The 16,077-nt window shown below is 43.3% G+C and overlaps 1 protein-coding gene across 3 annotated transcripts in view; it reads right to left on the reverse strand.

Annotated features, from left to right (window-relative positions):
* The window catches only part of Atg7 (Autophagy-related 7), a 73,504-nt gene that overhangs the window by 19,233 nt on the left and 38,194 nt on the right, over positions 1-16,077 (reverse strand). For all 3 annotated transcript variants that reach the window (XM_037418133.2, XM_075882545.1, XM_075882546.1), the window contains one exon: positions 14,677-14,968. In XM_037418133.2, the coding sequence (XP_037274030.1) occupies positions 14,677-14,968 (292 nt within the window). The remainder of the gene's footprint in view (positions 1-14,676; positions 14,969-16,077) is intronic.

Consider the following 16,077-nt stretch of genomic DNA (forward strand, 5'->3'; position numbering starts at 1 on the left):
CAAATCGCCGCCACTACAACATAAAAACTATACAGGCGAAACCAACAACAACATGGACAAAAACTTTGAGGTAGCAGAGGTTAGAGCGGTGCTCCACAAATTAAATGTAAAATCAGTACCGGGACCCGATGGAGTCACCAACCGACCATTACGTAACCTGGACAATGAATCCATAGAATTTTTAACTAGATATATAAACAAATGTTGGACAGAAGGGGCAATACCTGACGCGTGGAAAGAGGCTAGAACAATCCTTATACCAAAACCTGGAAAGCCAATTAACAAGGTATATCTCCGACGTATCTCATTAACGTCATGCGTAGCAAAAGTAATGGAACATGCATTTCTAAATAGAGCCAACAACTATCTTGAGGATGGTGAATACTACCCACACACGATGATAGGCTTCCGTCGTCACCTAGCCACCCAAGACGCCATGCTACAAATTAAACACCAAATCATAGACTACCCCACAAGATCCACACGAGCCATACTCGGTCTGGATCTCAAGAAAGCATTTGACAATGCAGCTCATGAAACAATTCTCAGCCGAAATCGAGCTTAAACATGGGTGAGCGAGCCTATAATTACGTCAGAAACTTTTTGACCAACAGGAAAACAATGCTCAGCTTAGGGGGCCTTACATCTGATCTCCAAGAATTGGGCTGCAGAGGCACTCCACAGGGCTCCGTAATATCGCCAATGCTCTTGAATCTAATCATGATTGGACTACCGAGAAAGTTAAATACAATCCCGGGAATATATCACTCTATCTACGCGGATGATATCGCAATATGGGTCAGTGATGGCAGCGACGGCTACATAGAACAGAGACTCCAAGAAGCAATAGGAAAAGTTGAGCGATACTTGGAAGGCACAGGACTCACATGCTCACCGGAGAAAACAGAACTTCTTCTCTACAGGCCAGCAATCAGAGGCAGACCACCCAAGTCAGAGGAAAACAAGCGGCAATATGAGGAAAATAGGATTCATACACAGGAGGGCACAGCTATACCGACAGTTCCAAAAATACGGGTACTGGGATTAGTCATCGAGGCTAACGGTGCCAACGGCGAGACTATACGCAGACTAAATGCCAAAGTAACGAATGCAATGAGACTGATTCGCAGGTCACGAATAAATACCGAGGTATGAAAGAAGCCCAGGTAATTCGCCTAATCCAGGCATTCGTCATAAGTCACATAACCTATGTAGCAGCATACCACAACTGGCAAAAAGCTGAAACTAACAAAATAAATGCACTCATCCGGAAGGTCTACAAACAAGCGATAGGAATACCTGAGTATGCTAGCACAGACCTTTTTCTTCAGCTAGGATTACACAATACGCTTGAAGAGATTATAGAAGCTCAGCGGATATCCCAGCTTGAAAGGCTCACTAAAACAAAAACGGGAAGAAATATAATGAGTAGATTAGGAATCATGTACCACGCACAACATGGTGTCAAACATGACATCCCCAATACAATCAGAGCTAAGATCGTCTCTAACCCGATACCGAAAAACATGAACCCCATTATCAACACGGACCGCAGAAAACACCGAGCAAAAGCACTGCTCAAAGCACACGGCACGAACAGTAAATCTCTTTTTGTAGATGCTAGCCCATACCCTGAATGAAAAGCTCACACTGCTGTCGTGATTGACATGTCCGGCATTTGTATTAATGCGTGCTCTGTCATAACGAACAATATAGAGGAGGCTGAGGAGGTAGCCATAGCCATGGCTATCACCTCCAACAAACACTCATTCATACTGAGCGATTCACAAATAGCAATCAGAAATTCAAGGATGGATTTCACAGCAAGCCCTCAGAATCCTCTTTAATAACCAAGAACTACACAAGGTAGATGAACCCAAATACCTCGTATGGTTCCCGGTGCACACAGAGACTGATACACCCAATCCTAACGAGCTGGCTCATGAGTTGTCGCGTGAATGAACCGCCGCGCAACCCGACCCCATCACTCGATGATCATCTCTGGCGCTGCCGACGTACCACACAAAGACCGATTTACAAGATACACAGAATACATGCAACACTACAGAGAAGCAAGGCGCGTCTTTCCCGCACCTCATCCGAGTTTAAACAGGCAAGAAGCATCGGAATACCGGCAGCTACAGACGAACTGCTACCGGAACCCTGTGCACCTCCACAGGAGCTACCCACACTTATACCCGGACAATAAATGTAAGCTATGCATCACAGAAAAGGCGTCTTACAAACATATATTATCGGAATGCCCCAACTTATCAACAAGTTCTCCTGAGGTCCTCCAAGAGCAGTGGCGGCTTGTGCTGCTCAGCTCGGAGGTTCAAGAACAAAAATGGGCTCTCTAGCAGGCCAGGGAGGCTGTACAGAGACAAGGCCTCCCGGTACCTCCTTGTGTGGTCTAGCCCGGACCACAAACATGCCGGATATGAAAATAAAGTTTATTCATCATCATCATCATTGGCCGCAATAACTGCCTTTTTGTATTGAAGTTCACACAGGTGGTGGGGATTCCATGCTTCAAGGCTATTTTTGCATTTCGCTGTTCTATATAGACGTTTTTTTCGCGTGAGCAATGATTTTAAACTTTTATTGAACCAGGGTTATTGGAGTCGGACTTCACAATTATTGTAGGAATATATTTAGATTTTAAGCTCAGTAATGAGTTTTTATAAAGTTCCCAATTAGAATTTACAGAGCGCGTTCTGTAGAATTTTTCAAAGTTTTCATAAAAGCGAGCAAGTTTCTCGTTAATTAACTCAAAATTTCCCCTGTTGTAGTCAGTTATTAACTTGGTTGTAGGTGCTTTTTTTTCAGTGGAATAGAGAGGGAAATGTAAAGAAGATTATGATCGCTAATTCCAGGAAGGACTGTGACACTCAATACGTCATCAGGGGAACTGGTGAGCAACAGGTCAAGCGTGTTATCACCTCGAGTAGGTGTAGTTATTGCTTTATGTAGGTTAAAGTACCAATTCCAGGAATCGTTTGGATCCACTTAAAGAAGATTGATTGGGTGCTGAAAGAAGAGGCCAATTGATATCAGGATAGTTGAAGCCATCAAAAAGAAAAATAGATGCGTCAGGAAATTTATCTAGGAAAATGCTAGGTGTAACCTTAAGAGACAAGAAAAGAGCAGAGTGGATTAGGGAACAAACAGGGGTTAAGGATATCATAGATGAGGAAAAAATCATAGATGAGGAAATCAAGAAGAGGAAATGGACATGGGCCGGGCACGTAGCGCATAGACAAGACAACCGCTGGTCATTAAGGGTACCCAACTGGATTCCCACAGAAGGCAAGAGAGCTAGGGGGAGACAGATGGTTAGGTGGGCAGATGAGATTAAGAAGTTTGCAGGTATAAATTGGCAGAAGCAAGCACAGGACCGGGTTAACTGGCGGAACATGGGAGAGGCCTTTGTCCTGCAGGGGACGTAGTTAGTCAGGCTGATGATGATGATGATAAATGCTACTGTCACAAAAGTTTGAGGGTATAAATTCGCAGTAGCAAGCACAGGACCGAGTTAACCGGAGGAACATGGAAGGGGCCATTGTCGTGCAGTGAATGTAGTCGGGCTGATGATGATGATGATAAATGCTGCTGTCACAAAATGGACTAGCGTGCTTTGCAGACCTGCAAAACAGACACTTAGCATTCTTAGCTTTCTACGAACATTGCAAGACCACTGCTCTTGGTAGAGTAGCGTGCAAGTTTCTTTTCTCTTCAGGTGGCGGGTGCCTTTCTTTCCATTAAAGTCACGAGCTTCACTTCTTTCGCGGCTTTCAACTTCTACGGGAAGATACATCAGGAGTTGTTGTAACTCCTTCTCGGCTGCCGCTGTCGACGATGAGTCATGCTGTTGTTGTCCAGTGCCTCCATTGTCTGTAGTAGTTGATAACCTTAAGTTGACTTCTTTCTGGTAATTATCAACGACAATGTCTGTTGGCAATGCCTTCGACAAAATATTCATCATCATAGTTGCATAACTTGCAGGACTGACATTTAATGCTTCCAGACCTATGATGCGACACAGCACATACTCCAACAGCTTTCAAAGCTTGTAGAAGTCTTCGGACAAATTAACTGCTGGTAGTGTGCACAGTTGGCATAGGTGATCCTTTACGTTATCTCCTAAATGACTCTTCCGAATCTCAATAGCATCATCGAAGCACTCGGCCATCGCTTGCAGCCCAGAAATCGTGGCGGCGGCATCCCGCTTCAAAAGAGTCGTTGGATATTGAAACTTTTCTCTTTTTGTCAGGTTTTTGCTTTTTTCAACAGATGTTTTTTTTTTTTTCAACGTATACTACACATTAGCTGATCAAGTTCATCGATCTCTTTTCGGAACACAAATTGCATCATGTTGAGCAGTGAATGTTGCATGTTCTAAGCAGACGTAAGCTTGTTAAGCTGCTAGTGACACGGCAGCTCCCCTTGCATCGTTCTCGAGGCGTCGTGCGCCAGCTGGCTGTTTTCTTAGCGGACGGGCCGAGTTACGCGTGATCTTGTAAGCGTACGAGGTCGTACCCCATATGCGTGTGTTCGAAGATATTATTTTGGCTCTTGGAAAACCTGGCCACGTAATTTCAAGTGAGCAATGCAAAAAAAAAAAAAAAAAAACACGCACGCTTGATTCGTTTGCTGCCACGACTGTAGCGTTCATTTACGCTGGCTGTCCCAGCGTTAAATTTTCTAATCTTCGGGCAGCTTTGGCTCAGGCAACGCCTCCTCTAGAAAGATGCCTGCGACATCGCACGCTTTCCCATGGCGACGAGAGGTTCCTCGTAGTTCAGTGCTTTCTCTGCAAGGAGCGCTCGCAGCCGACAGTACTACTTCCACTGAATTTTGAAGTGACGTCATCACAAAGACACGACCGTGTTGCCTCCGAGACGGCAATAGACAATGCTTTAATCTCAGAGGCTGCAAGGTTTAAAGCGGTCGCCGCAGCTAGCGCTCGCAGCAGCCAGGAAAGCAGCTGTAATGAAAAATAGGGCACTGTGAAACTACAACAGGTATGACGTTGCGAGAGGTATTTGAAAAGGTGTCATGGTCCTGGATTTGACGTTCGGCAATGTGATCTTGTGCATGAAATAAGAGGTTCGAGCAAGATAAGACATTAAACAACGTGGCGTTGGTAGAATTGCTTTGGAAGCACACGGGAATACCCCAAATCAGGGGGTACAGGGTGACATGGGATGAACATCGTTCGAGTGCAGGGAAGCTAGCAGCAAGATAGAATTTGAGGAGCAATTGAGAAAAATGGGAGAGGAGCGCTGGGCTAAAAAAGTTTTCAGCTACATCCAAGAATTGTGCACGAAGTTTTTGTACATGAAGAATGTTTATACTAAACGGCGGAAGCGAACTCGAAAATTGTCAAGCAAGTATTTAGACAACAGAAGAATACCAGGCCAAAAGGAAACATCGGTTATGAAGGAGGTAAAGAAAACAGAGAGGGACATGTGGAAGATTAGAATGCTTATGAAATGATCACTAGAGACCTACCGAACTTTCAAGCAGGCAATTGCAAAAGAAAAGACCTACGATAATTCTCGGGGTGGTTCTCTGATGTTCGAGGTCAACGGGAGTATTGCGGACCAAGACAAATACGAAGCCAAAGACACGTTATGCAGCCCGTGTAGAGAGGGAAAAAAAAACGGCTGAACATTTGATAGTGTTCTGTAATGGGCTCCACCCTATAGTCCAAGATAATGGTGCGGAATTTTCCAAAGCATTAGAGTTTAGAGACAGTGAAGGCAAAACAGACTTTAAACGGGTAGAAATAACCAGGAGGAGGCTAACTGATTGGTGGCTACAATCAAGGCGCGAGTGAAATTCAATCCTTCAACACATAGTGATAGATGGCATGAGCCGCCGCCTGATCTAAAGAGCACAGCCGGATACATCCATTTATTCATCCATCTGTTTAGGGGAGCAGAGGAGGAAATAACAGGAAAGGGCCAAGAGCCAGCTCTTCGTCTCAAGTTGCAGGCATCTTTGTAGCGGAGGCGCGGTCTCAGGTTCCCCACACACGTGACCACAATGCTGTTTCCTGTCCTGATCCGAACTAGCTTGCTAACTGGCTAGCTCCGGCTGCCTGAGAGCTGCCAGAGGTTCGAAAATTGAAATTGTGGAAAGGTGCGGTGGTTTTAGAATTGACCAACCTTCCCAGGCAGAGGGCTGGCAGGCACTCGTATTGTGAGTACGTGTTGGCACCTCTCTGTCACACCGATAGTGCGCCGCCCAGGGCAATCTCTCTCCTGTTTCTTCCCTGTTATATTTTCTCGTTTTTCATAAACATGTCTGAACAAACATTTCTTGATATTATTATTATTGAAGTTGGTGCCAGCGCACTTCAGTTTGAAGCGGCGCAGCACATTTTACAATGTGCCTAGACTTTTTTTTTTTACAAGTTACAATTTCTTACGCGAAACAAGCTAGCCAGTACACATCAGAAGACCACAACTGGAATCGAATGAGGGGAGCTTTGCTTCTGGTTTCGTTCACAGATGAATAGGTAGGCGAACTAACTCATGAGCCGACTCACTCGAACTCACTCAGACTAGGATCAAGGTGCGAGTTTGAGCGAGTCCGGGTGAGTAATACTTTTGCGAGTCCGAGTGAGTCCACAGCACTAAATATATTTCTTAAGCGAGCCTGAGTTAGTTTCACTTTCTTTTGGCGACTTAAAGTTCTATTTAGTGATCTGCAGCACTATTATTAGCCTTACCTGGATTCACATTTATACTCGCGTCTACTCACAAGTATTTCAAAGCAATATCCTTTATACAACATTTCAATATTTATTATTTAAAGGTATGCATTATGTAGAAAGGGTGCCTTTACCTTCCCCCACCAACTCTCTAGGGAATTTCTTCATTATATCTCATGATATGCCTTACCTGGATTCACATTTATACTCGCGTCTACTCACAAGTATTTCAAAGCAATGTCGTTCATACAACATTTCAATATTTATTATTTAAAGGCATGCATTATGTAGAAAAGGTGCCTTTACCTTCCCGCACCAAATCTTCTAGGGAATTTCTTCATTATATCTCATGACATCATCTCTTCCAAGAAAAGTGACCTTACAAGTTTGGAAGCCTTCAACTTTTTTTCAAAGATGCTATGCCAAACAACACCAAGAAGAGCACTGATTACGTGAGATATTAATGTCAAAAAGCACTGACATCACGCTCAAAGAAGCTAATTCTTGGCTGACGGACTCATAAGTCAACTCACTCAAACTATCTCAGACTCAGATCGAGTCGCGAGTCTGAGTTAGTCCGGGTGAGTGATATTTTGGCGAGGTTGAGTCTGAGAGAGCCTGGCTGAAGAAAATTTTGGCGAGTCCGTGCGAGTCCACAACGCAAAATATATTTCCTAAGTGAGTCTGAGTGAGTTTCACTTTCTTTTGCCGTCTTAAAGTTCTACCTAGTGATCTGCAGCACTGCTATCAGCCTTACCTTGATCACATTTATACTCGCATCAACTCACAGGTATTTCAAAGCAATGTCGTTTATACACCATTTCAATATTTATTACATATATAAATGCATGAATTACATAAGAAGGGTGCCTTTACCTCCCCCACGAACTCTTCTAGAGAATTTTTTTTTATTATATTTTATGATGTCATCTCTTCAAGAAAAATGATCTCACCTGTTTGGAAGCCCTCAGAACTTTTTTCGAAGATGCTATGCCAAATGACACTGAGGAGAGCACTGATTACGTGAGATATTGGTGTTAAAGAGCACTGACATAACGTTCGAAGCTAATTCTTGGCTGACAAAAAAACAATTTTCGTGAGCATGAGTCTGAGTGAGTCCAAAGCTGAAAATATATATCATGAGTGAGCCTGAATAAGCCCTATAAGTTTTGCCGACCTACGAGCACATGACAGCAAAAAAAAATAAAAAATACAAATAACAGCCGAGTTTATTCAAAGCTCCATTTTATTTAATAGATTAAAATGCATTCATTATTAAAGCATCTGCAAATATGCAAACACATTTCTACTGCAGAAAAATGTCGTTAGTAACACTCTGGTGAGTGATTTTTCAAGTTAAAAAAATTCTGCAGATCCCTTGTACCTTGGGAATTGTGAAGCAAGCGGAGGGATGGTGGCCGTGTTGTAATTTTTTATATAGCGACACATCATAGAATGATGTTTACTATATGTTCGAATGTTACATGCACGGACATATATTGTAGAGTTGCAGATGTTTATATAACCAGTTGTTTGCACTTTCACAATGATGCCAACAGCAACACGAGTATTAGCAACACCAGAAGCGATAAGCTGACATCAAGCGCTGGTGCTCACTAGGATGGTAACCTTGAACACTGCTACATAAATTAACTTCAGTGCATGGCACCAAACTACAATTGACATTAACCGGACGTCCCGGCTGCATCGTAAGAGTACATATGTAATGTTTATAAAATTCGATAGTCAGCACAGCAACCACAATTGAAGTTTCACGAACATTAGGGTCTATTCGAAAAGTAGTTCCGAGACCTGGCATGGCTTTGTGGTAGAATGCCTGATTGTCACGCAGAATGCGTGGATTCAATTCCTACTGGGATCCTGACATTTATTCTTTCCATTCATCGGCTGCTGATATCAAGTTCTTTCTCAACACTCACACATTAAAACTGCACACGTGTGTTGTCGTCGTTCCTGGGTAGAGATTAAGTCTAAATCACTTGTGGCACATACACACATACCAGTGGCGTAAATCCGCCTTCACGTATGCGCCTCTGTCTAGAGAGAAGTGTTTGATGAGGTACGTGACGAGATTGTGACATTATTAATGTCCTCAGAAGCGTGTCATATTCGTCAAATTATCTTACCCTTCCATACTAATTTTGGTTCACGCCAAGTTAAGCAGTGATCATGTGAGCATCCAGATGTAAGTGGCTAGATAGATAAATAGACAGATATATAGATAGACAGGTACGCAGATAGACACAAAAAGTGCTTGAAATATGCAAGGAAATGCTTCGCATTTAATATGCAACACCACTGCACACCATAGTTAACTTGTAGCAGTACACTACTATTAATATTAGTAACTGAGATCGTAAAAATGCAAGGTTTACATATGTATACAATACAGTGATAATAAAAAAGTTGTCAGAAGCATAAAACACTAGGGCCAGTACACAAAATATAAGATAAAATGAAGCAGACTTAACGACAGAGCTAAGGTCATCTTTTACAGTGTGTTGAAACAAAATTGTATTATGGTTGCAAGACCACCTCAAGGGACACGAATGAAAAATAGGTTTAAATCGATTAACTTCTTAGAATGCTAATGTTCTTAATTCCTCCATCATAATTTTTTTATTCACACACAAAGAAATCAAGCTCAAAGTACTTTTAAATTTCTTTTCGGAATCTCCACACGTAGTGTCACAAATTTGAAAGTATTTCTCATATTCTGGTACTATTGCATACTCAAGAAATTTCAGCTTGGCGTGTTGTTTATGGCACCCTTAGAGGTCAATTTACTTGATGTTAATTGATTAGGAACTATGTAAAGCTGACAATATCCGGCTTGAAAACGTTTGGTGTAAGAATTTAGACGAGGAGCCACCACCCGCATTTTCTTGCTTCAAGTCCTTTCTCGCGGCAGGTGCGGCGATATTGAAATAGTGCAATTTACACATATGAGTATGACTAGGGCGGCAGGACAAGCCCATGAAGGTATTTGAGAGTGACACCCGCATCAGATGAGGAACTTGAGCTTGCCTCATCAGCTTCGAAACCTTTATCCACAAACAGCTGTGCAGAAGGACTGTTATTGCAGCGCCGTTTTCTGTTGTCCTGAGCCGGAACACTCGGATGCTATCATTTTGTCCGAGTCAGTGGAGCGGAAGTTTTCAGCACCAGATATGCAGGCAGGTTGGGCAAGATTGTCGGGACCGCATCAGGAGCAAGCGTCGGCGTTCCCTTACTTCAACACTGTTGATAATATGGACGTAGTCTTTCACAATAAAATGAAGATTAAAATGTAAATCACAGCACGATCGACGACAAGCCTGTCAAGTCAATAGAGGTTCGCTCCCAAAAATCTTCCTCTTTCATCGATCTTCATCTTTCGGGGCCTTAAAAAGGGATACCTTGCGACTTTGTTGCACAAGCATCTTTCGGGGCCTTAAAAAGGGATAACTTGCGAATTTGTTGCACAAGAGGATATCCCGTTGTGCAACCTGGCATGTAACAGTGCTTTAGATGCCATTCTTTTTTTTTTTTTGTCATTAAGTGAGCAGAAGCGAGATGGCGGCAATGCCGTAAAGCCACGTGAGCAAACCAAACTGAAAGATTGGTTGATGGCTGCGCCACTGCTACTTTCCCCGCAAGCGTGGACGACTGCAAGCAAAGGAAGAGCGTGCCGGTCGCACCACTCAAAAGTTCTAGTATGATCTAGCTCTGCAGAGGTCATTTTTTGTTTTCTTTTTGCTCGCTTCAATTAACGGAAGAGGGCGCCAAATCGCAACCGTGCAAAGACGGCACAGAATCACGGCGAAATTCGGGGTGCCCTTATTAAGTGTAGAAATAAAAAAATCTGATTTCTGGCGACCAAACTGGGAACGTGCCTATTATGCGAGTAAATACAGTATAGGACATAAGTGTGAGGCACGCCATATGGACTACCGTATTTACTCGATTCTACCGCGCCCTCGATTGTAACGCGCACCCGATTTCCACCGCGAAAAAAAAAAAAAAAAAAAAAACCGTAAGACATCGATTGCAACGCGCACCCATTTTTTTTCGCTGGCCCGCTCGATCACACCACTCGAAAAAAACGATTCCTTTCGGGATTGTCTTCCATCTAAATATGAGGTACGGGCGAAGCTTGTGCCCATCTGACGTGTAACAGAGCATTGCCGTCACTGTAGTTTTACCGTGGATCGATGTCAGCACGCGAACTTGCTTTGCCCCCTTCTTCTCGACAGTTGTGGTGCCAGGCATGTCGAAGTAAAGAGGCGTCTGATCGGCATTCCAGATTTGCCCAAGCAGGTAGCCGTTGTTGCGCCGCAAGTTTAGGACGAACCTCTGAAAACTGTAAAGCTTTTCATCGTACTTCTCCGCAAAAGTTTTCGCATATGCATGTTTCCCTTCGAAGGGAAGAGCCTTTCCTCTTCATATAGTTAATTAGCCAGCACCTGCTCGCTTTAAACTGGCTCCGCATTACACTTTTTTCTAAGACTAATTGCATAGCCCGCACTTGGAGCAGTTCTGTCGTCACGGGCCGCTGTGCCGCTCGCTCCTCAAGCACATACTCGCGGAGCAGCTCTTTAATTTGCAGAAACCGACCCTGCTGTGGTTCACTGAAGCCTTTGCGTGAAGCTTTGCTGTCGACAATCTTCTGCTTTTGTTTCCGCCGGTCCCGCACGCACGTTTCGGGAACGACCGCGATGCGGCCCGACTTCCGTCTGTTTCTGCACACGCGATGACTTTTCTTTTAAAAGCGGCAGCGTGGTGCACTTGAGTTTTTGGAGTAGGCCCTTTCACGTCGTCGATGCTAATGCACTACTAGATGACGAACTCCTCAGCACACGTACGAAGTGCCGCACATGGTAAACACATAGGCAGAAATAGCCGACGCACCATGCCGACGCACGTAGGGGGCGGCCATTTTGGATTTGCGATGGCAATAGATTGACCGTAATTTTTTGTTCGTACTCGATTCTAACGCGCATGCGATTTATGAACTCGCTTAACCGGAAAAAAGGTGCGCGTTAGATTCGAGTAATTACGGTAATTTTTTTACCACCTGGATTCTCTAAAAGTGAACCCAAATCTGAGCAGACGGGTGTGTGTATAAATTTTTTCCAGTGTTAAAATGGCACACAGCGACTCAGGTTCAATCATCTCTATGTAGTTTCATAAGAGATAATCTATCTACCGAAGAGTCAGAATTTACTTGACAGAAATATCTCGGACAAGATCCTACAATGAAAGGTTATTCAAAGCACAATGAAAGCTCGTACCATAAATATCAGCGCCGCAGTTAGACACATAACAAGAATGCAAACCTTGGCTTACAGCTGAGTTGCTAAAATTCACACAATATTTAATACTTGTCATGTTTAGAACAGCTCCAAGTGTACTTTAGTATGTGCTTCAACTAAAGCACGGCACCTACGTGATCCTAGTACTGGCAAGCGTCCGAACTGACCTTATTGCAATGCATATACAGCCGAGAAAGGCCAAATGTGTCTCTAGATCGTGCTAAGGCAACACACAAGCAATTAAACTTGTGCTAACAGAGTGGGATGAACCCCCTGACGTACACGCACATGCTAGCCTTATGTGGCTAGCAACCGATGCAGTGAGCAATGAACACTGAGAGTACTTCTGCCACCAGGCAGTGACTCTGCTCGATCTAAGGGCGATGAATATACCTCTGTGGCATGATTACAATGAAGTGTAGCGCTGAGTGCTCTTCCACAGCGCAAAAATGTCGCAGCATAAAGGCTGTGCGTGATAAAGAAAAAAAGACCTCTGCTGTGGCAGTCACTTTTTGAAAAATTCGATATTATTTGTACAATCAGGTGATTAGGTCGGGAGTCTCCGAGACAATTCCGGAGAATTGGCAGGCATGTTGTTATTATTCTCAGAAGTAACTTAGGTCATATGTCACAAGCCACGGGTGAGCCGTCATAGCAAGTGGTTTCACATGCACTGTGTTTGGGGTCTTAGTTTTTTGGAGGCATATTAAATTGAGAGGTGGCAGAGTGCTTGTTGCCAGCACTCTTGAAGGAGTGGCGTTATAAAATTTGTTGTGTGCAGATTCTGTATCTGTGGCAAAGATTTCTTGTTGTTCTAGGAAGCATGATACATACTCCACAATTCGTGTATCCTTACAAAACAATTTGACATCACATTATTTATATGAACGACTTTGGGTTTCAGTGTCGGGACGCTGTGTCAGTAGCTTGAACACATGAGCCTACAAAGTCACATGTGAGCAACCATGTCTTCAAAGCTTGCTGAAATTCTTGAAAGGAGAATAGTATCAGCATGCACGGCATTCTGTTATACACGGAGATATTTCAAAAGTACTGCATCACCTGACAACAGTAACGACATTTTGTGATCCTTGGTGCAGTCACAATTATAGGTGCACTAGTTTTTGGTGAGAAAAAAAATGATTAAAAAAACAGCGCAATCTAAACTTCATTGCCGAGAGTTTGCACCAGGACTAGAATAGTTTTCTACGACAATTCTATGCTTGGCTGGTTCATCTTAGCACCACCACCTACACGATAACCTGCAGTGCCCAGCAGAAGTAACCCATGCTATGAAGAAGCAAAAAAGTGCACAAACCTGAATTCTCTGGTCGCTTTCGAAGCTTTCCAGTGACAATGCAAAGCACTTTGCAAAATGCGAGCGAGCTTAAGTACTTCAGAAACACTCTGAGAGAAAAAAAAATAATGAGTGTAGGTTTACAGCTGATGCTCTCTGAGCTCGCCTAGTGCAGGTGGAGCTGTCGGTCACAGCTTATTGTAAGTCACCCTGATATGGTCTGATGTTCCTAAAACTTTTGTTGCACTTCCTACACAGTGACATCGGTGTCAGTCACACCAGCAATGGTTCTCAATCACAAGAATGAGCTTTAGACAAACTTCACAACCGAATTAGGATATATTCTAAATGATTGCTCTGTCAAACACTTTGTGCTAACTGTTACAGACAGTGCTGTGTGTGTGTGTGTCTTTCTAGATGTCCCATCTTTCTTGCGCTGATAAATCAGTGCTAACTGTCCTTGCACAAAAGAAGATGCGTACAGCAGGTTTTTTATAACCTCAAAATTTGGTGACACGACCCCTTTCATACTGCCAGTGTTGCGACCGTGTCATTAGCTACAGAGCGAGATCTGTTTGTGCCCTTGTCACACAAAGCTCTATAATAATTAGTGAGTTATGTTTACTGCAACCTAAACAACAAATATAAAACTATGATTTTTAACTTGATATGCGAACAGCACAACTTAGAAGTAGTTACAGTGTAACTAGGAAGCAAAGAAATAAGGACAGGAAAAAGCGCGAACTTTCAGCAATGATTAATTAGCGGCGTGGTGTATATATATAGGCAAAAAAGGAGAGAATAGGCATGCGTAGAAGGGTGCAGTTTACAACGACTGCAAAACAGTGTCAGAATGCCCATTCTCTCCTTTTTTTGGCCTATATAAATACACCACTCCGCTATTAAATCATTGTTGAAAGTCAGCGCTCTTTTCTGTCCTTATTTCTTTGCTTCTGTGGTAACACTGTAACTACTTTTAAGTTACGCTGTTAATATATTCAGTTATGACCTACTAACTTGCCAAAGTTTCAAGGCTTCATATAATTTTTACCACCTTCAGTCAACATAATGCACTACTGTTGTGACCAAAACTTTGCATTTTGGCTGGAACTATGACCTTTATAATGAGTGTAATTTTGGCAAAAGGAAGTATGCAGGGCAATATTTGTTCACGTTATCTCGAGAGGGTACAATAGATAATATTCCTGTACCGGACTAGTTCTCCACAGAAGTTTGGTAAAAGTGGTACTGCCTTGCGTAAAAATCTACATTAATATAAGTGCACAGTGAGCCCCATCTAGAGCATTTTGAATATATATCTTTCAGTTGGCGAAATCTCATACCTGCTATAATCAAAGACATCACTGAGGCGCTGTGGTGGCTTTGCAAGGGTCACTTCCTCAGGCAGGCGCACAACGGGGAAGCCAAACCAGTAGCAGAAAGTGTACTTCTTCAGGTCGACGTAGATAAGCACCACAAAGCGGTTCAGGAGGCTCGGGTCTTTCAAGGCCCTGCCGTCACACGCAGCAGCCCATGCACGCTCGCCCGATGCACGCAACAGTGCGGACTTGTCTATCTGCTTCATGTTGGCCAAGCTGTTGGGAAGGTAGAGTAGACCGTGCAGTGGGCACGAATCTGCAAAGCAAAAGAGTCTGAGTGATGAATTTTAGTACTTGATTGGTTCATCTGTGGGTTTACAGTTTCAGATAACGCTGACCCCCTAGGGCTCAGTAACATGCGACATCACACACAGCACATGGGCCTCTATCATTTCCCCTCGTCCAAAATACGACTGCTGTAGCTCACATCGAACCTGCCTTTCCAGTCAGCAGCTGAACATGATGACCACCGGCCTAACATGGTGGCTTCATTTTAATGTGGTATAGTCGAGGTGCTCGTTTTGCAGAAACTATCATATCGTCATGGTTTATTATGAGCTAAAAGAACAGCATTGTCTGAGAGTGAAACTTGAAGATAAATGAAGTGTCAATGTGTCTTACTTCTGCTATATAATAGTGGCAACGAAGATGGGATTGGTCCCCGGAAGGGTACCAACGATATTTAAGGGACCAACAACTGCCCTGAACTTGAAATGAGATGAGTGCATGAATGAAAAGATTGTCCTTCATAGTGACTTAAACCATACCTGTTTTATTTTTTCCCGTCAAAAGCGGAGTTATATCTTTATTTCTATCGCGAAAATAGCCTGTGGTGTTACCTGGTAGCAAAAACTTCAATTATCCAATGTGCCCTGTTATGTGATCATAAACAAGTGTACACGGTCAACAATTTCCCTGTTCGAAATTAAATATTGTTTGCTTCTTTATAGTAAAAGATATTACTTCATAAAAATGTATATATAGACCTTCGTTAGCAGTACACATTAAAGCGGCACTGCCTTCGCATGACGTAATCATCCCATGCTCGTCAGCGCAACTTGAGCAACTTTTCTGCGTGCTCATGAAACCGTGCACACAGTTTCCAAGTCGCTAAGCTTTTGGAGCGATGTAGTTTTTCTATACACACCTTGTCTAAGAAATGTTGTGTATTGCTAGCTGGCATGGCCGCGCGCACATGCGCAGTGACCTTTTAAGAGACCTGGCTTGGCTCGTGTATCGAGAGAGTAACAACGACGGGACAAGCCATCTATGACACAGGCGTCACAACCTTTGGCGCAGGCGCATGCAACACGGTACAAATACCGAGAAGCTGCATAAAGCCACATCGTGCAATTCTAACGGCTT

The sequence above is a fragment of the Rhipicephalus microplus genome, unplaced genomic scaffold (genome assembly GCF_043290135.1).
Source record: "Rhipicephalus microplus isolate Deutch F79 unplaced genomic scaffold, USDA_Rmic scaffold_12, whole genome shotgun sequence".
Taxonomy (NCBI): Eukaryota; Metazoa; Arthropoda; class Arachnida; order Ixodida; family Ixodidae; genus Rhipicephalus; species Rhipicephalus microplus.